This window comes from Anabrus simplex, chromosome 14 (genome assembly GCF_040414725.1).
Source record: "Anabrus simplex isolate iqAnaSimp1 chromosome 14, ASM4041472v1, whole genome shotgun sequence".
NCBI classification, from domain to species: Eukaryota; Metazoa; Arthropoda; class Insecta; order Orthoptera; family Tettigoniidae; genus Anabrus; species Anabrus simplex.
Window position 1 is genome coordinate 95,217,815 of NC_090278.1, and position 22,841 is coordinate 95,240,655.

The following is a 22,841-nucleotide window of genomic DNA, read 5'->3' on the forward strand; positions in this document are numbered from 1 at the left end:
TATGTCAGTAACAACACCAATGGAAGCAGGAATATATAAGCATGATTCAACAGTATAACCCCACAGGCTGTTATAACACAATATTTGCCTCATCCAGAAACGTATTTAGGACTTTGATGGTATCAGCAGAAGGATTACATAACAAACAAGAAACACTGGTTGGGAAGACATGTTTAAGACGCACAAAACTACTAATAAGCTTTACACGTGGAACCACACGTTGAGGACACTGAAAAAGTAGATGATTTGCATCTCCAACACTAGCACCACACGGGCAGCTAGCTGACGGTGTCAAATGAAAACGAAATTTGTATTGAGGCGTAAGAGCATGATTGAATCGTAACCGAATGATATTTGTAATATGTCTTCGGGAATATGTTCCTCTCGTATACCATGGTTTCGTTGGGATGTCTGACTGCAGTTGATAATAAAAAGTACCTTTGACTTGGACAGTGTGTTGCCAATTGTCCCGCCACTCGTTACGGGCACTATTTTTAATTACGGAAATATAGTCTGACGGAGGAACGATATTATCAGAAAGAGGAACAGGAAGGCGAGAAACTTGCTTTGCTAGAAAATCCGCTTGTTCATTACCCAAAATACCCATATGTCCAGACAACCATACTAATGTTAAGTAAATACCAGAATTATCAAGATTATAGAGAAGGTTTTTAACATTATATACATACCAATTATTAGATAGAGAATAGGAGGCTAGTGATTGCAAGACACTCAGCGCATCCGTATATATCGTAACTCTGTTATAGTCGTGCTGCTGAATAAAAAGGAGTGCTTGTTGGATAGCAAATAGTTCCGCGGTAAAGATTGAACAATCACTAGGTAAACCATATTGCTTCTTGAAATGTATGGCTGGTATACAATATGCGGCTCCAACTCCAGTGGAATGTTTAGCTCTATCGGTGTATATATCTATGCCAGTAGGAATACAAGAAAGTTTCTACTTTTTAACTGGCAGCTGAGCGTATTCTTGAGCACTTATTGCCTCAGAGTAACGACTACGGGGATGAATTATCATCTGGGGCTTGTAATAAATAATAGAATACGGCAACGTATAGGGAATTAACGATACGCTTTGTAGTATATTTGTACGACTTTAGGATATCAAAAGCATATTATAAAGCAGGTATTCTCTGTAAGCCTTGACGCTAATTTGGAAAGTACTCATGGAGGAGTTGCAACTTCGGAATTAACGGGTGTCTCGTAAGGGCGAATTTTTAAAGTAAATATTGCATGGCCAGCATTTTTCGGCGAACATGCAAGGGAGGTTCTCCAGATTCCACAAGAAGTGCATTTGTGGGTATAGTCTTCAGGGACCCTATACATATACGCAATGCTTTATATTGACATTATTAAGATGAGTCAAGTTCGTAGCCTACTCGATATCATATCGTAGATATGGGAACCATAGTCGAGGATCGCTCGTATAGTGGACTTGTACAACGATATCCCAACGCACGGTTCAGTTCCCCAGTGTTGACGGGTGACATATTGTAGGATGTGTATGTAATTATCACTTTTCGAGCGTATGTATTGGAAATGCTGTCGCCATGTGAGTTTATGACCTAAAATTAAGCCTAAATATTTATATTTAGTATCAATGGGGATTTCATACTCATCAAAGGAAATCGGAGAACGATCGTATGATCGATGATGCGTAAAAATCATCGCACGACATTTAGAAATAGAAAGGTGAGACCTTGTGAGTCCAACCACGTAATTGCCTCCCTAAGAGTAGATATGCTGTTTACACTCTTGTAAATTCTCATGCGTATAGTAAATCAGAAAATCATCTGCGTACGCCTGGAGACGAGCATAGCGTAAAATAACCGTTTCAAAATCCCGCATTTAGAGGGCGAAAAGGATGCCGCTCAGTATGTCCCCTTGAGGTAGCCCTATAGGTACTCACCAAACGAGGGGGTATTCTATGTTTTGACGTTTTGAGAGCCAGTGTTCGATATGTAAGCAAATATCGTAGGATGGTAATAATCCCCACAGGGATTTTGAGAGATGCAAGTTTACCCCATAGGATATTGAGAGGTACAGAAACGTAGGCTCGTCGAATATCGAGAAAGACTGCAATCGTGCTTTGCTTCCTATACGACCTAGTAACAAGTCAATAACAAACAAGCTGAAAACATCGTATGAGCTTCGTCCCTTGAAAAAAGCATATTGATACTGCGGTGTTAGATTGTAATACTCTAATACCCATGTAAGTCTCTGGAGTAAAATCTTTAAAAGACTTTACCAATACAAGATCCTAACACTTTATCAGAAGGTAGTTGCCTGTTTTTTCTGAATGGGTACAAGGAAAAATTCATTCCATTGAGGAGGCGTAATAAAAGTTCGGAATATATCGTTACACCGTACGTATCTAGTCTTGATGGGCACTCTGAGACGAGGTCTCGAGATTTCTCGAGACTAGCGGAGGCACTATTTCTCGCGAGAAATTTCGAGAGATCTCGAGAGCGTTGTCTCTGCATTGTACGGCGAGCAGCGTGTCGTAGGCCTACAGGTAGTCGGAGCTGAATGTTGTTTGTGCCGAGTATGCGAATAGCCAACCCGGGCCTTCTCCATTTCGTAAATACGTGTCAACAAGGGACTAGGGCGTTAATTTCTACCGAGGTCTATTTTGAAGCAGAATAACAATTATAAAGGATACCCATTCTGGCATTGTATGCACTGGTAGGTACACGAACAAGTGGTTTAAGTACAGAACCTGACGGCTACTGTAGGTACACGTACCTGGATACTAGAGGCGTGCATTATTCGAACTCGAGACGAGGCAAGATGCGCCTTGCTGTATGTACAATCACCATTACGCATGAGTGGAATGTGCAATGTAAATTGGTATAGAGTATTCGCGTCATAATTAGGTAGGTACTTCGATATATGACGGTGCAATGTGAACTGTGTCGAACTGTACACGTCAACTTGAAGACGATGTCCGAAACGCAACGTAAGTCGTGGATGTCGGTTATTTTTAAGAGATGTCACATAACACAGCCCACTGTGTTGCTTATTCAAAAGAAGTAAAATACATCGGCAGGAATACTTCTGGTATGATCCGGCACTTACAAACGCATAATATCAATGAAGAGGAATCGTCACAGAACACAGAACTACCCTGCTGACAACGATTGTGAGGCATTCAGGTAGGGTTACATCCTAATAATAATTATTAACAAATTATACGGGTTATTCAGCTAAGAGGTCCACCTGACATAACTCGTGAACAGTTTAAGATACTGGCATTCTGTATTCACTTTCGTTAATGGTAAGGAGCTCATAGTTCAACATGCAGTGCTTTCATAGGATTTTGACAAAATTTATCGTCACACACGTTTCCATGTGTGAACACAAGAGTCTAGCTCAACGAGCTAGAATAACATAGAGAGGCGGAAGCGCTGCCTGGGTGAACCTAATAGAACGAACGTCCGCCATGTTTCCTGTGGTCACACAAGCAAGGGGGCATGGCCTTTAAATGACGAAAAGTGTAGAAAATGCGCATTTTAGAATCGCTGGGGGAGAATTAAAGACCGTTGCCGAAAGCTTGAAGCATGAAAGCGAATACCGTCACTTCATCATATTGCGGCACGAGGCCAACATCACGATCAGTTGATTGTAGGGTAGTTCGAAATCATCGCACAGTGACATATGAATAGGCCTCGAAATCGGAACAAGAGCGTTACCCTGCTTGGCTGTTGTGGTTAAGCGTAAATTAGAATAAAAACGATATACATAAATATTTATGACAGGAAACCTTAAAATCATAGGAACCTACAATAGGTTACAACCTCATTCTGTTCATATTTTTAAAATTATTGCATCCTCATGAGTACTGTGTTCCTTAATCTGTTTACCCTCCCGGGTTGGTTTTTCCCACGGACTCGGCGACGGATCCCACCTCTACTACCTCAAGGACAGTGTTCTGGAGTGTGAGACATTGGGTCGGGGGATACAACTGTGAGGGAGGGCTGCACCTGCTATGGTGAACAGGGGCCTTGTGGGGGGGAGAAGGAAGCGGCCGTGGCCTTAAGTTAGGTACCATCCCGGCATTTGCCTGGAGGAGAAGTGAGAAACCACGGAAAATCACTTCGAGGATGGCTGAGGTGGGAGTCGAACCCACTTCTACTCAGTTGACCTCCCCAGGCTGATAGAATCCCGTTACAGCCCTCGTGCCCCTTTTCAAATTTCGTGGCGGAGCTGGGAATCGAACCCGGGCTTCCAGGGGTGGCAGCTGCTCACGCTAACCAGTGCACCACAGAGGCGGCCCATGAATACTTTACCACAGTAATCGTTTAGTGTAATTATTTATTATAATGTAGGGGGGATATCATGTTTCTCCCATTACCATATCATACTGGGATTACTAGCTGAAAGGTAAGCTCGAAAGTTGTCCATTATGAAGTGTGGCATAGTTTTAAAAACCAAGGCAACAGACATCTACAATAAAGGCTGTATACATTTCAAAAATAGCAGTAAAATGCTGTATTTATCATACTTGGTGTACGTTTGAACGAAATAAGTGTTTTTTTCTGGTTACGTTTTCTTGGTGGTGGGCGCTCCGTTTCCTTTATTTGTAAATGTGAATGAAAATTAAATAGGGCTGGAAATGTACAGAGCATAAGCAACTGAATTGAGTGGGATACCATTTATCTCTTTTCGCCCTCACAACGCATTGTTCGGTTAATTCCTTGTTCTTTAAACGAAATCTGAAACAAAATTCGACAAATAATTACCATGGCTATCCGTACTTTCGCTAAGTAAACAATAAAATGGATTTAATTACAAACAGAAATTACAAAAAGGAATCTCGGCTATAATTCAGTAATACTTACTTAAAGTACGATATATCCTTGGTTTTATTACTCCGATTAGTACAACCATATGCCGAGCTTACGGCTGGCATTCTTGAAAGCGAGAATCTATGTTTTCACTTCTTAAAACTTAGGTAATTAAATCGGCATGCACGATCTCCCTGTCACCTCAACATATGCTCTCACGCCAATTCGCTTTGTTTTGACAACCGTTAACATGGCTGCCCCTTATCAACTTGCTTCAAGCAGGGAGCGCTGTTGTCAGGTATACAGCCCCTCTATGTTATTCTAGCTCGTTGGTCTAGCTCCTGAGGGAGCAATAGTTTTGTGTTTTGCCGCATAGCGCTGTACGAAAATAATCGGAAGACATCGGTAACTTTCGTGAGCGAGCTTTAGTTTCAAGCTATGGCACGTTACGTCGGGAGCGCGCTGGTGTAGTGGATCTTGCGAACCTGCTATGAAACGGGTCGTTGTCTACGAGATAAGTAAAGGCCTCTGGATGCGCGGTCTTTTCAAGCAGGCCTACTAAATTGACAGAGAAGCAACAGTTACAGCAGTGCCGCTAAGTATACGGTTATCGCTCCATTCCTCAGTGCGATTCCAATTGGCAGTGCGAGAATGACTTGCACACAAAAGCAAATTATTTTTCATCACCTTTTTATCATCATCATTTCAATGGTTTCTTCGAAGATGCAGGCGACTCTGAGTGCCTGTGTTGTTGTAGAGACGAAGTCTCGGTTCGCTCCAGTGTCCTGGTCTCCCCATAAAAGCACATTAGAAAGGTTTTTTAAAATGCGTTTTGAATAGAAAAGTGATATTCCTATGACGATTAATGAAGAAGAGTAAATGTATCACACAATAATTCAAGAAGAGCCCATACGAATCAGGTCGTTGCGACTGCAAAGTTCACGTCCTGGTAGAAATTAAAATACTACATAGTGTATATATATTTACAACTGGCTTTACGTCGCACCGACACAGATAGATCTTATGGTGACGATGCGATAGGAAAGGGCTAGGAGTTAGGAGGCGGTCGTGGCCTTAATTAAGGTAGAGCCCCAGGTTGTGGTGGTGATAATTGTTTTAAGAGGAAATACAACTCGGCACCTATCCTCTATATAACACTTATCAGAAAGAAAAAATGGAAGGGATCCGACACTTCAAAAAATGAAGGTATCGGCCAAAGGAAGATAAGGGCCACGAAGGGCGTGAAAATGAAAGACTCCCGAGGCCTCGAGTGCTCTAATACCGTCGGGGTCGGGAAAGAACACGTGTTGACCAAGGGAGATCATATAGGATAGATAAAAGTGAGGAGCTTGGCACAAGTAAGAGGAAGCAATGCTAGTACTCAGCTCAGCACCCCGTGGTCCCCAATCCACGCCTCAAAGGTATGAGCCCCTGGGGCCCCTTTTAGTCGCCTCTTACAGCAGGCAGGGGATACGTGAGTGTTATTCTAAAGCCCCCATAGCATTTGCCTGGTGTGTAAATGGGAAACCACGCAAAACCATCTTCAGGGCTGCCGACAGTGGAATTCGAACTCCCGAATGCAAGCTCACAGCTGTGCGCCCCTAATCACATTGTTCCCACAACGAATTACTTTTTCTTCTTGGTCGTTATTGGAATCTGCATCTACGGCATAACCACAGTCCAGCCACAGAAACTCTTATGTTATACTGTTAGTTCGCTTTCGTGAAGGAAATGAACGATCAAATTTGCTAGTTGAACTGTAGGTTTATATAACAGGCAAGAGACATTCAAGGGCAGTTGCAAACCCAAATTCATTCATTTCGAAAGAAATTTGTTCCGTTGGTGATTGAATTTCTCAGACTGGAAAAGAATCTGTATTTGCCGCCACGTAGTGCCGTAGGAAAATAAATGTAATTCTTCGGGAGAGCCATAGTTTCGTGTTTCACCGCATAGCGCCGGAGGTAATACCAATATAATGGTCCGTTATTGGACATTATAAATTTTCCAGCTAACTCATTCTAGGTTGCCTGCGTTTCGCCCTCATGTGCTAAGTTAGGCTCGTCAGTTGGGACTTAGCACACCATCCAAGACGCAAGGCTAGTGCATACCGTGGAGGCCACTGCATAGGCTATTTGAAGCCACCAGCAGTGCCAATGCACTATGAGAGCTATGTCTCATTTCCAAAAATAGATGCCTGCCTGGCCATCAAATGATGTAGATGTTGGTTCCCATAGGGAACCTAAAATATTTGTCCCGAATGAGTAAATTTATAATACCAATATAATGGTCCGTTATTGGACATTATAAATTTTCCAGCTAACTCATTCTAGGTTGCCTGTGTTTCGCCCTCGTGTGCTAAGTTAGGCTCGTCAGTTGGGACTTAGCACACCACCCAAGACGCAAGGCTAGTGCATACCGTGGAGGCCACTGCATAGGCTATTTGAAGCCACCAGCAGTGCCAATGCACTATGAGAGCTATGTCTCATTTCCAAAAATAGATGCCTGCCTGGCCATCAAATGATGTAGATGTTGGTTCCCATAGTAATCGTAGCCCTTCGGAAAACTTCGGTGAGTTTGGCGCCGTGTAGCACTGTAGGAAAATAAAAGTAATTCTGGTAACAGATTCAATAGTATTTTCATTCTGTTTTCGTTCTTCATTAGTCCGCGCTCATGTTTGAACGTTGAATTAGCTAGAGTAGTACCATGTAAATGTGTGTTACAATTTAGGAAGTGCATATAACGCGTCTAATTTAAAGTGATTATACATCAGGCGATAGATTATCTGTTTGTCCGCGCTCATGTTTCAAGGAATGTTGCGGTGATTAGCCAGCACTGTAACATGTAAATAGATGGGTGTTACTGTTTTATAAGAGTATAAATTTATGTGGATAATTTCAGGTGTCTTTTTACAATGTTCAAGTGTAGTGACTGTGGTTTATTATACAGGCATAGACAAAGTTTAAATAGACACATTAATAGTACACATAAGGAAATTAACTCAAGTGGCCCTAATGCTTCTAGTGCCGGTAATTTTACCTGCAGTGTATGTTCACATACATATTCTAAAAAGTCAGATATATTGTTACATTTCCGCAATATTCATGACATTGTTGTGATAAGTGAAAGCAAGTCATTTAATTCTTTTGAAGAGTTTAAGGAATGGAAAAGAAATTATGAAGCAAAAAACCTTGTGAAATATGTTTTAATGTTTGGTCCTGAGGACATTGCAAAAAGTGGAATAGTATATTACAATTGTCATCGTTCAGTACACTTTAAATCAAAGGGGTCGGGTGCCCGTTATTTAAAGAGCCAAGGCACCAAAAAGACTGATGGTTTCTGCCCTTCAACAATAAAAGTTTCTTTAGTTGAAGAGGGAAGGTGTGAGGCTGTGTTTTCACCTACTCATGTGGGGCATCAAAATGATTTAGAGCATTTATTTTTAACTCAGGATGAAAAGAGTTCTTTGGCAGCTAAAATAGCATTAAAAATTCCTTTTGATGTCATATTAGATGATATTCGAAGCAGTCTGAAAACCCCAGACGAACTGCAAAGAATTCATCTCCTCACAAGAAAAGACTTGCATAACATTGAGAAGTCTTACAATTTGAGCTCAGAAGCTGTGAAGCATTCTAATGATGCAGTGAGTGTTGATGCCTGGGTGAATGAGGTGAGAGCAGGAAGTGGGGACTGTGTGTTATTCTATAAGCCTCAGGGGAAGGTTTTTGAAGAGTATCCTTTCTTGGCTAAAAATGACTGTGTTAGCATTAATGAATGATGCACAAGCTTCTATGCTGGAGAAATATGGAGGGGATGCTGTATGCATTGATGGTACCCATGGACTCAATGCATATGATTTTGAAATGATAACTCTTATAATTATTGATGATATGCATCAGGGTTTCCCATGTTCATTTTTATTTACAAACAGAACTGATAAAGAAGTCTTAAAGATTCTATTTTCAAAAATCAAAGACCAGCTTGGCAATTTGTCTCCAAAGATTTTTATGTCAGATATGGCAGATTCATTTTTTAATGCTTGGATTGAAGTTATGGGGGAACCAAATCAAAGGCTGTATTGCTCCTGGCACATTGACCGGGCATGGTGTAAGAACCTTGGCAAAATCAAATCTAGAGACAAACAAGCAGAAGTGTACAAAATGATAAGATCACTTATGCAAGAGCGAGATGTGAATACATTCAGTATTATTTGTGAGCCAGCTGTTCAGAAATTAATTGATGACCCTGACACCCATGATTTTGGTAAATATTTTTTTGAAAATTATGTTCCCACAGCCAGACAGTGGGCATATAGCTATCGGATGCACTGTGGTTTGAACAAAAATATGCACATTGAGAACCTGCACAAGTGCAAAAAACATATATACTTGCAAGGAAAGAAAATAAAGCACCTGGACAAATCCATTTGTGCAATAATGAGATTCCTCAAAGATAAGATGTTTGACAGGGTCATCACTATGCATAAAGGTAAAGTGACAAGTAAGCTGAGGGACCTTAGGCAAAGACACAAAACTAGTCTGACATTAAGAAAAGATTTAGTTATACAGGAAGGCAACATATGGACTATTCCATCAACATCCAGTTCTGATATAGACACAGTTGTCCCCCTGAAACAAAACTGTGAGTGCCAGTTAGCATGTAATGACGGCAAGTCATGCATTCACAGCTACTCTTGCACGTGCATCGATTCTGCCATACGATTCAACATGTGCAAACACATTCATCTTGTATGCCAGATTATCTCAAAGGTAGAGGTCCAGCCTAAAGAATACCAAGAACACCTTCAAATATGTTCTGAAAAAGAGTTACAAGTTGTTGAAAAAGAAGTATTATTGAAACAAATCTCTACCAATGCCTTTCAAAACACCAGTACTACAGAAACCAATAATCAACCATGGTTAGATATCAAGAAACAAAAATTATTATCTCAGTTAAATGAAATCAAGGAATTGGTGCAAAATTTTACAACCATTCAAGAAGCAGATGCTTTAGAGAAGTTATTGTTACCAATTAAGCCTACATTAGCAGCAGTTCAAAGTTTTAACATGCCCTATAATCAAACAGACACATCTCAGAAAAGAAAAATTGAACCTCAACGGGGACTCATCTCAACCAAGAAGAAAAGCTCGACAAAAAGTAGTACAGTGACCAAACCATCTCCAGCGGAGCAACAAGCTATTACATTGGATTTAATCAGTTCTGTTGACAATGAGGGACATTCTGCATGGAACCAATAAATGCCCTATGAACAATACCTATTGTTTCTGAATGCTCATGTCTAGATCAATTCATTCAAGTGCATTATTAACCACCCTACATCTAAGTTAAGACTTACTGAGACACACACCTCAGTAAAAAGTATTTTATAGGTTAAGAAACTGTCTTATGGTACCACACTGAACTAATATTTTGTAGTACAGTAGCATTAGGGCATCTAGTACGCTTAGAAATGCATATTTGACAGTTATCTGAACTTAATTTTCGGACAATGACAAGTGTTTTATTGTCTATAGTGTGTGCGCGTTTGTAATGTGCTTTGACAAGTGACAAAATGACAAGTCGCCGTTCTTCCAAAACAGGGTGGGGCATAATGGGGTAGTACCCCGTTCTACCCCACTTCGTCTTTGATCACATTTTATTTATTCTTATAGATTCCTTTTTCGGTTCTGTTTCGGAATGGTAAGAACATATAAAAGGAAGACTGAAAGGCAAAAGTGGTGCAGTGTATCCATGGAAGGAGCCGTTCAGGCTGTTGTGAATGGCTCTATGCAAGAAATGAACCCAGAATTCATGTGCAGGTGTTGATACAGACGACGAGGATGCCACACACATTTGTGCATTATGTTCAATTTACATTTTCTTGTAAGGTATATTTGATATTGAACTCATAAAAGATAAACGTACCCCATTTTGCACCACATAAGGGGCAGAACAGGGCAAAATACACTTTTTCGATAATGTATTTATTTTAAGAGTTAAGAGAAACACAACAGTGCACCATGCTTTTCAACCTCACGGAAACTCACCGACAGAAACAATACTCGCAATAAACTGCGTAAAATAATCACATCACAATTACTCCATACATCACAATGTTGAAGGCCATCAATATTGTCAGCGGCAAATTAGTAGTAGCTATGTCCCGGCCTTGTACACCTCGTAGGCAATGATTCAGACTGAGGAGAATGGTAGTTTAGGGGAAGGCCTAGAATTTAGTTCTGAAATATTCGTGTTATTAGTGGTCGTATCGATATAAATACGGCACAACTAAAGTTATATAGTATTAAATTTCCAATCATTTATGCCTTATACATTATTAGCGTACCGACTATTATCACAGGGCTATTCATGAATTTGGATTCTTCTTACCAAGTCCATATCAGCGCCGACCCACAACAAAATGGGTAAACAGAATTTAATGAAAATCGATCTGTAAAGTCGGAGAATAAGGAACTACAGTCTACGCCATAAATAATTTTATAACACGCCCTAATATCACAAGTCGAAAGAAAACTAAATGTGAAGGCCTACAATGTAGAAAGCTCATAAAATTGATCAACAATAACATTACATTGACCATTGTGTGTTGTGATATGCTTTCTGTATTCTGTTGCCACTCATCTCCGATAGATAGAATTAGCCTACAGCAAAATGATATCTATAATACTGTGAGACGGACAGTAGGCAATTCCAGCAACACACTCCAATATAATTTCATTTCATCTGTCAATCATTAATCATTGGCCCAGATGAGTGCGACAACCACAATTCCTATCCTCGCCACAAGAAGTGGGCTTCATTCATTCCATTCTTGACCCGGTCATTGACTGGAAAACAGCTTGTAGGTTTTAATTTTTTCATTGTAATATGATTACTCAAGCACGTAGTAATGGGCCATGCTGTGATGAACAGTTAAAAAAGAAAAACAACTGGGTCTACACACAACAGAGGTTAACAATCTCACAATAGGTCAGCATTGAAAGAGCAGACATGATCGTTAAGGTGTCGAGTCCCGTTGGTGGAAACAATTTTCACCATCAAAATGTTGGAGAGTAGGGAAGGAGAGGCGGTGGTATAGTGGTATACAATTTCTAATCTCTAAATTGTCTACCAAAGGTCTGGATTCAATTTCAAACCTCTCTGCAGTGTTCCCTACTTGATCATCTCACATCCAAGTCGCCCGTGGGCGTGTAATAGAGAGAGCAAACATCTTCTCGGACAATCCTGGTCTTAAAAGTCATACGTTAATAAATAAATAAATGAAAAACATGAAAATGCAAAACAACAAGGACAATCTCTACAAGATATTGACATAGATGTGCGACACTAGTCTCGAGATTGTCTCAGACTGCCCATCACTAGCCTAAGCAGTCTGCGACAGAGCCCCGAGTATTAACATTAAAAATTAAATAATTGAAGTTCAACCAATTCAATACATAAAAGAAAGAAATGTACGACGCACAAGCTAACCAAGCTAAACAAAAAGCCTTCTCTTACATGGGCCTTAAGATCAAGATCGCTAAATTAGGAAAAGACATCGACTTCCTGAAACAATGCATATCCTACAATGTTACCCCCGCGTCGTACATTTCTTTCTTTTATGTATTGAATTGGTTGAACTTCAATTATTTAATTTTTAATGTTAATAATTTCAATACGGAACAATGAAATTTTTATCTTTAAAGAGCCCCGAGTAGGTAAAGAAGAATTGTCGAGCATTCCATACCGTTGAGCCCAACTTAGCACACGAGGGCGAAACGCAAGCAACCAAGAATGAGTTAGCTGGAAAATTTATAATGTCCAATAACGGACCATTATATTGGTTTTATTCCATACCGTAACATAAAGTTGTCGATGACTCCTGGTGACTGCATCCAGATATTTCTGTTTTCCACAAATTCTTAAAGTTCTTCCAGTGACATACTCATTGTATCTGTGATGAAGTCTATCTCAGCGCCGGCCTTGCCTACAACTTCCTTCCACTTTCCCAAGCATTAACATGGTTTTCGAAGAATCAATCATCTTCAAAACAGATGAGAAATAGAGCACTGATCGCAGCTTTTGAGATCCGAGGGTTCTGAGGTTCTAAGTCCAAAACTACTCCTGTATGGATTGTTAGTTTAAACTCTACAAGATATCAGAAAAATAATTCACTACACACTCACAAATCTGAACACACAATAGTTAGGATAGTACATAAATAAAAATAATTGTAAAAAAAGGAATTTTATTTATCTTTCAAAAAAAGAAGAGATGGATGTTTTCCAGGCCTCAAAACATCTGGGCAGGCACTGAAGAAAATACTGCAATATACTGTATATACAATTTTTTGGTAATTTTTTAAAAAAGATTTTTTAAGAAAAGTTTTTCTACTATATCTTCCTCGGTTAATTTTTTAAACTTAATTCATTGTGAATTGTATTATAAGTTAACTATTTATATCATACTTTTTTCAATTCGTGCTAGGGCATAATAAGACTTGTCATTATTAATTTTTAGAGGCACACAACGTCACGCATTTTCACAGCAGCTGGGACCTTCCTTTTAGGCACTGGTGACGTGGGGCAGAGGAGGGAGCTTCTACGGTTTATCATGTCCGCACACCACTATTCTTATTTAAATAATTTATCACATACACAGACACGTCGCCAGTGCCCACACTGCAACTAAATTATATGATACAATATTTACAAAGATAGCATCACCACCATTTACAATACAATCACACCGCTTAAGCCATGATAGGAATTCTCTTTTCGTTCACCACCAGACTGAGGAAGAGGTATCATCTTCAAAATGCTGAACTTACATTGCCAAACAAAACAGGTTTATCCTTCCATCTCGTGAAGATTACACAGTAAACTTGAGGAGAATAAGAAACTTATCATTAAAAAATGCCTGGATAGCTTCTTCTGTAACTCAACAGCAGAGTATTACAAGTAAAATGTGTAGAGTACTTGCTGTGAATTTTAAGATGTCAGAATATTATGAGCAGCATATCAAGACTTTCCTTCTGCTTCAACATGCGGAAAACATCTACGATGGTGTACCGAATGGTGAAGACAATCTGTGTGTATTCACATGGCAGGTCACACCGAACAAGACAGTGATGCCTAGGTCTGTTTTGACATCAACGGTGTTTGGTATACCGTGGTGGAGTGTATAAGCCCCAAGGAAAAAAAATCTCCAACACACCTTTATTAGTAAAATACTCAATGTGAAGATTCAAAAAATATTTTCTATACACTTTCGTTCTTTGACTATTTTACAACACTGTATCTCAGCATTTCTAATGTCAGCTCAAATTGCTGACCATGGGGACATAATACAGTACCGATATGATTAAGGAATAAGCCTTGTGGGCTGGAGAACTACATTCGTGGGTTGTCACAATGCAACTGAAAATGAACAATTGTCCAAGCAATTTACAACCTTTACTTATATAATAATAATTTTTATGTCCCATTTACTACTTGACAGGTCATGGAGATGCTGAGGTGTCACAACGTAATCCTGCACGTGTTTCCCATGTGTGACACGAGGCTGATGTATTTGAGCACTGACTGAAGCTGTCAACTTGGGCTCAGAAGGCCACCTACTCAGCCCGGCTCATCAAGACGAGCAGTGGCCCTCAATGGGGAGTCAAAGGCAAGTGTAACATCCAGAACAGAAATGGACACAGTTGAAAGAGAAGCTCAAGCTGAGATTCACATGCCAACTAACGTGCCTGATGGGTGGTTTTTGCAGTGGAAAAGCCAGGCAAGCGTGGTCTATCTGCAGGACTTGTTCCTCAGAAATTAGGGCAACGGCAGATGGGGTAATTAGTGTGTAACAAGTGCACTTTATGTTCCCAGTCATATGTGGTTCCCTTACGGCAGAAATGTAATGCTGAACAATGTAAGACTGTAGAACAGTTAGTTTTCCATGTCATGTTACTAAGGCAGTGACCAAGATAGTGCTGAGTAGAATAGAAAAGAAAATAGAGGAGAATATGCAAGATGACCAGTTGGGTTTTAGAAAGGGAAGAGGAACCAGAGATGCAATTGGATGCCTAAGGATAATTGCAGAAAGGATGTTAGAAGAGAAAAGGGAAATGTATATATGTTTCATTGATTGAGAAAAGACGTTTTACAAAGTGAACTGGTGTATTCTGATGAAGATTCTGAGAGATATTGGTATAGAATGGAAACACAGAAGACTGATTAAGGAGTTGTATAAGAATCGGAAAGTGATGGTTAGAGTAGACGAACATGAAAATAACTGCCGAAAAACTGGAAAAAGCAAGGGGTGTTGTAGTGGGTTGAGAACAAATAAAGACCATAAAATACGCAGATGATGTGGCGATATTACCGGAATCAGAAAAAGATCTGCAAGTCACGTTGGAAAATATTCAGAGAGTGGGAAAGAGTTTGGAATGAAGATCAACATAGGGGAGACTAATGTGATGAGAACAGGAAAGGAGGAGATTGCTATTAATATATAACACTAGAGGGAAAGAAATTCAGATATTTGGGAAGTTTGTCAACATGGAATGGAAGAAGAAGCAGAATATCTATGGAAAATGAAGCTTTCAGAGAGGTGAGAGGGCTTTTGACATCTAAGGCAATCTCTACTGATTTAAGAAAGAGGTTTGCAAAGTGCTTTGTGTGGTGTCGTAAGGAGCTGAAACATGGGCATTAAGAAAGAAAGAAAGAAAGAAAGAAAGAAAGAAAGAAAGAAATTATCTGGAAAGTTTTGAAATATGGTTGTGGAGAATAATGGAAAAAGCAAAGTGGACAGATAACGTGAGAAATGATGAAGTGTTAAGAAAAGTAGGAGAGAAGAGACACCTGATGAAAATAAGAGGAAAATATCCTGGCTGGGTCACATACTATGTAGAAATTGTCTTCAAAAGAGTGTGATGGAGGGAAAAATAAATGGAAGAAACAAGGGAGAAGCTATGCTCCGGACAGAGAATCATGGAGGATGTTCAGTTGATACCTGTCTGAAGACAGATTCACAGGAGTAGTAGTCATATACAGGGAGAGATAGGAACACAATGGCAGGTCAGTGTGGGAAGAGGAGACAAGAACAATTTCCACATATGCTACATCCATCTCTTGTGAGGCCCTGATGAGCTCGCTCAGGAGGGCAGGCATCAACAGATCTCAAGACTCGTGCGTGAAGTGTCGGGTAAGAAGAAAGCCGATAAGTAAAGGAAAAAGGAAGGAACACAAGACATAAATAAAGCTGGTTAAAGATTAAGAACACATTCGGATAATATAAGAATCGGAAAGGAACAAAAAAGTGATGAGTCAACCTGCCATTACATGTTCTCATCTTTGTATACACGACTTGATTTGATACTTTTTTTTTTCCTTCCATTAGATACGAGGGGTGTTCAAATGCAACACATTTTATTTCTCGGCCAATTTCGGTTTACAAAAATTGGAATTTTGTTTGGGACATCCTTGAATATTCCCCCTTCGTCTCGTAAAGTTTCATTAATTTCTGAGGTGGCAGGGCTATAGCGGTGCGTACCAAACAGAGAACAGTTATTGAGTTTCTTCTGGCGGAAAAACAGGGCATCACAGATATTCATAGGCACTTGTAGAATGTCTACGGAGACCTGGCAGTGTATAAAAAAGCACGATAAGTCATTGGGCGAGGCGTGTCTCATCATCACAACAAGGTCGAGCAAACCAGTCTGATCTGGACTGTTCTTCCTCATCCACCAGCCTTCTGACTTCCATCTGTTAGGTCCAATGAAGGATGCACTGTGCTGGAAGCACTACGTGGTTGATAGGGAAGTTATCGAAGCAGCACGACGTTGGCTCTGATGTCAACCAGTCAAGTGGTACCATGCAAGCATACAGGCCCTCACATTACGGTGGTGTAAGGCCCTAACATTGAACGGAGATTATGTTAAAAAACAGGATACTGTAGCAAAAGGATTGGGGAATAACATGGTGTATTTGAATCCTCAATAAAACCAACCTGCTTTTAGGAAAAAAAAGTGTTGATTTATATATGTATGTATGTAATGTTCCACTAGAGTTCCCCCTACATTTCTCACTCTATGGGTCGTCGTCTGACAACCATGTTGTATCGAGCTTCTCCATTTGATGCCACGGAGGTGCAAAATCTCAGAAACAGTATTTGACAGCTCAGTCAAAGATTTCCATCAACAGACTCTTTCCATATTCATTGAAAAGTGGTGTCTCGTTCAGGAACACAAACACAACCTAATTGGTTGGGGGTAATTAAACGACTTATTTGGCTCAGACTGGGTGAAAAAACAGACAATTTAGAAGTTTGGTAGTACCTGATCCGCAGTCCAGTGGCTCATAAACACAAGGAAATAACAATTTGTTTTCACAACCAAAGTGAATGTCCCAGCCCCGTTATCAGTCTCTGTGCTAGCTTGCGACACCCTCCTCATCACGGCAAAGCGTTTGATTTAACTCACTCTGTTGACTCTAGTTTGTGCGGGCGGCTGACTGATCAGAGAGGAGATGGAATTTCGCAAGCATCCCACACCTAAAACAGGGAAGCTGCTGTCGTCAAGCTGGCTTGTGTGTACCACGTGTGTTCATAGTCTTGGAATACTGATGGACCACTGATCAACAGCTGCCTTACAAATCTCCTGGAAAGGGTTTGACATCACCATAGGACAACTTCTCTTGGTTCATTCCAAGAAAACAGCCCATCACGCTGATTACATGGATTTTCCCACATCTTTAATGGTTAAGAATCAGGGTCACTCAATACCTCCTTTGTGACAACAGGGATCTTCAGGGATGTACAGAGGAGCTTATTTTGGGCTCAAAGATAAAACTAGAAAGTTGTGAAGTTCACAAGAAACACCCAGAGGCAAAGAATCCACATTCGGCGAAGGATGGCAGAATACAGGTTCTTTTCAACATGCAGTACATTGTTTGTGCATGAATGCTTTCACGTATCACTTTATCTCCATGGTCTGACTTAATATCACTCACTGGCTTTATACACAAATCAGTTTTATTGGAATGCTCTGTCATATCATTAATAAACTGACATGGAGAAGTACCGAGACCATGAGGGCTGACTGGGGTAAGGTCACAAAGAAGAATAGTTTAATAAATTTAAATAAAACACTACTATTACAAGTAGTAATTTTAGTTTCTAAAACCAGAATATCTTCTTGTTCACTAGATGAAGATTTGCATACTGTAATCTAAATAAGAAAATTAATTACAAAGAATAAACAAGTGAAGGCCAGGAGACAGTGATTCAGTTTTTGGAGCACGTCACTGAAATATAGTCCTTGAAAACAAGAATGAGCGCATGGTACTGTATAAATTCCTCGCAGGTTGTAATGATCTAGCCTATCTCAGCTTCACGAGTTCTCAACAGCGATGGAGTGCGCCACAGTGTGAGCTGTGGACACACCTTAGGTCCACATTGACAGCCTACAAACATCTACTGGGCCACCGTGTTCCACAGTTCTGTTTCGTAATGTCTCTCTCAGCCACTTTTCAAGTTTGCCAAATAATTATATTTTCCCAATACAAGTCACAGTGTTAACCAAGATTATGACTGGTTCTTAGGGCCACAACTTGAACAAAAACAGCCCCATTAACTGAACAGACATTTTCTTCTCAATAACATTACATTATACAACAACTGATAGACATTAGTGTCACTCTTCAAAATATTTTTGACCAAAGACTCATGATTTTTTAACACGTTCACTCCCATATCCGACATAAGGCGGATAACAATTCGACAGTGCCTTAAGACGTTTGGTGAGAAAAATATCAAGTTTGCCATAATGCAATATATTTACGAATATATACTTGCACGACCATAGGTTGAGACAGAGGTATTCCTGAAGCCTGTGGTAATGTGATTGAGAGGGCCCACGGAAAATAAACGGTGCTTGCTACGCGTGGATGTTGACGGGGTGGAAGGAGTAAGTTTGGTAAGTTTGGGATGTGTCTGATTGTGTGCAGAATATTCACATAAAACATTAGGCATGGAAGTTCCTAGGAAACGGCCAGGAGGGAACGTGTTAGTGTAGTCATTTTCTAAATGTTTTGCATTTTTCAGTATTTTTTTAAAATTATGCCAGTTTTGAATATATAACAACTAAGGATGGCTTCAAGTAAGGTTGAAACTAGTACCATATGTTTTAATGAGAATATAACCAAATTTTTACAAAAAAATATACTTGTATTGTCATTGATATTCACATACCGAATAAGTGGACCCATTTAACGTAGAATACCTGTCAAAACGGCCCATAATGAAGTTTATATCATACAAAGAAAAACGTTATCGCTCCCTGTTACATTTGGCTGAAGCAGAATATCAGGGCTCGAGTCTCCCTCCAATACAGACAAGAGTTCGAGAATACAAGGAACTGCAAACAAGTTGCTCAGACAAATGCTTGGAATTACACACATCACTACATGAATTCACTAACAGTTTAAAATCAGGCAAAGGGGAGCTGAAGAATGGATACAGCTTCCTTTTGCATCTGCCATAGCTTATGATCAGCCTGCTGGAGGGAAGACCTTAAGTGAGCGACTTCACTTGTATGACTGCATGAATGTTCCATGGTTAGCATTTGCTGAAAGTCTTGTTTGCATATTACCTCGTGTCACAACTCTTTCTGTTATTTTCCTTTACGTGGTATAGGAAACATCTTTCTGTAGTATATTGTTATTTAGCTTTCATCTTCGATATTGTAAACCTTTTATTGTATACTTTTTGTTCCAATTATACTGCTCAAGTGTATATGTAGATTCTATGTACCTGATCTATGGATTTTGGGTTACTGTTATATACATTTTGTTATTTCTTCAATATATTAATTGATTGCAAATTTAATTTATTCTTAATAAATCCATCATTCTTTCCCAACTTCAACTCTGCTTTTACCGCCCTTGGACCTCTCCAAAGGTCCAGTATGCTTCAACAAGTTGTTTTTTTTTTTTTTTTTTACTACAACGTGCATTACATCGCACTGACGCAGACAGGAGGGCTAGGAGCGGGAAGGAAGTGACTGTGGACTTGGCACGCAATCTAGTGATTAGAAATTGTACACCACCACCTCCTCTACCCTGCCGGCCAACATTCTGATGGTGACATTTTTTCGACCAACGGGACTCGAACCGGCTAACCTCGGTGTCAGACCGTTTAGACTTCAGCGCCTTAACGATCATGGCCACCAGGCGGGCTAGTTCCTATACTAGTGTGATTTAGTTTATTTTAATATGTGTTAAAACTGTTTACGTGTTGATTTTTCTGTAATTAGGTTTCAAGATCACACAAATTAGGTTGAGCTGCTTCAAGCAAAGCCCTGAATATAGGGCGAGTGCAAGAGGGTTAATGCACAATGTTGTGGACTTGTTTAGTACCAATCTGTTCTGGTATCTTTACTTATTGTCTTCAACAGTTACGCTTTAACGTGAGTTTTAAAACAAACTAAGAGTAAAACTAAAGCAGCTGTAATAAGGTAGAACTTAACCTATAGAGATATCTACATGGGAGGTGCATGAAGACCGATAAAGTACTAACTGCAAGGAACATACAATATCATGTGCTCAGTACATCAAGAAATAGTTGGAAAGCCTGACTGTAGTATACGGACGATTATACTCTTTTGACAGAGCTTTTCTCGTATTGCATAAGTGCTAGTTCAGGAACTGTGTTGGAAAGAACCACATATTTCATTGTTTCAGGGCTACAAGAGATTGCAAGGAAAAACATTTTACTGTACATCAAGTTGACGAGTTGGCAGTTACGCCTTTCTTGTTACAATGCATAGTTAAGGTAGGGATTACACAAAGATTACATAATAAAAGGCACTAACAACAAGTGATTCTCAGTCTGTAAAACCAGGAATCAATTTTGCTAAATATTTGTTTTGTTATCCCCTTTTCTTACAAAATCTCCCTGAGGCAATACTGGAAATATGTAGAAAAGAATACAACACTTAAAAAACACACACATACTTAAAAAAACAATAGAATTTATATATATATATATATATATATATATATATATATATATACATACATAAGATATAAAATAAGGTGGCCAACAATACTGACAGAACCCAGTCACCAAGCACAGAATAATTAACCCTTTCACTGCTAAGCTCAAGTGAAATTCAGTTTCGTTTCTCTCATCAAACATTTAAACTCCACCAGCTTTAGCTATCATCTTTTGCCTATCTGAGCAGCTATTTTAAGAGCATCAAATTCGGTGGATGTAAACAGGATAATATCTGCAACTTTCTCCTTATAATAACTGCCCGAGTATGGGCCAGGGATACATTCCCTGTGCTGTAAGTCCGTTCGAATGATCCGAGCTCTGCATTGGGTTACCATCTTACTTTTCCTTATAGAAAGTGGCAGAGGGAAATGGGACAGAAAAGATGAAAGTAATGGTGTTTGCAGACAATGTGATGGTGTGGGAAAACAGGGAGGAAGAAGTTCAGGAACAGCTGGATGCATGGGAAGCAATAGTACAAGAATACGGCATGAACATTTACTGCAAAGATGGGAGTAAAGATTAGCGGGCAACAGCTGATAGAAACTTGGTACGGAGTAAAAATGTCGCAGTACTGGCACATGTATCAGAAACTTGGAGGAGAGAAAAGCACAATCCAGGACAGTTAGGTAACATTTTTGATTAGTAGAATAGGAGCAACAAAAGTGAATAAGAAAAGACTAGAGAATTAGTGCAAGTGGAAGTATTACAGAACAGGATAAAGGAAACCAGACTTACGTGGTATGGACATGTAAAGAGAACGGAGAAGATACACAGCAGGTGGAAGGCACAAGACGAAGGGATTGATGGCTGAAAGGTCTGGAGGAGAGGGGATGATGATGATGATGATGATGATGATGATGATAATAATAATAATAATAATGTTTATGACTTTAGTACATCCCACAGTTTTCGAAGATGCTGAGGTGCCGGAATTTAGTGTTGCGGGAATTCTTTTACGTGCAAGTAAATCTACCGACATGAGGCTGACCATCGGACTAAGCCAGGATCAAACTTGCCATGCTGGGGTCAGAAGGTCAGCGCCTCAACCATTGAACGAGTTGAACACTGTCCCTGTGCCATGGAAATGCGTATGATATGCAGGACATGAGTGCATCAATTTACGAAACAGATGTCTTTGGTATGGACATGTTGTAAGGGCAGCACCACGTGGACAACCCAAGCTGCGGTAGCTGACACTGAAGCTACTAAACGTACACACATCCATACAGAAAGCTCAGCAGTGAGAGGATTAATGTCGCCAGTGATAACCTCTGATAAAAGAATCAAGCTCGAAGGAAGAACGTACCAGGTTCTCCTCCGTTATTCTTGCAGTGGATGTAGCATCCCCTACCTTCAGCCAATAAAGCACATTCCATCTCCTCTCTGTAGCAAGAGCATCTTGCATACAAGAAACACGCGCACAGCTTTCTCTGATGCAAAAGCTACTGATACTTATTTTTTTCCCTTACATGGCATTTAGAATTACAAAATAAACTTTTTTCCAGTTTCTTTCAGCAAGTCAACAGCAATCGGCTGCTAAGAATAATATCCAAAAGATTATTATTATTTGTTTTATCATTAGAATAACAAACTGCTATTTCCTGTAGCACTGCCATCATCGCCATTCCAGGCATCTCCTTCCGCCCTCTAGCGGTCTTGGAGCATCTGTCTAGGAGAGAGTCGTCTCCGTCCACGTTTTCAAGTCCACGTGTACACATACAGAACTAGTGACTCTTAGCAGCTTCCTTCGCAGCCATGATCAGAGGGGTGAGACTAGCCAGCGGCCGCGCCAGCTTCAGGAAAGGATGCTGTAAAGAGAAGAGTATCTGTAATATACACAACACCCATACAGGGTGGATATTTATGGCTACCATTTTTACAATATGTAATAATTAGAGCCCAGAACTTAGGCAAAATGCCTTTTTTATTTGGGTGTTTATATCGAATTGTCAAACAGATACAAACATATTTCCATACGTTTGGGAACAGAAGGAT

General features: G+C 39.9%; 1 protein-coding gene across 2 annotated transcripts in view; it reads right to left on the minus strand.

Moving 5' to 3' along the window:
• Positions 1–13,049: 13,049 nt before the first annotated feature.
• Positions 13,050–22,841, minus strand: part of Pak (serine/threonine-protein kinase PAK 3-like protein) — an 88,006-nt gene continuing 78,214 nt past the window's right edge. For both annotated transcript variants that reach the window (XM_067158220.2, XM_067158219.2), the window contains exon 11: positions 13,050–22,654. In XM_067158220.2, the coding sequence (XP_067014321.1) occupies positions 22,571–22,654 (84 nt within the window). In that variant the 3' untranslated portion in view covers positions 13,050–22,570. The remainder of the gene's footprint in view (positions 22,655–22,841) is intronic.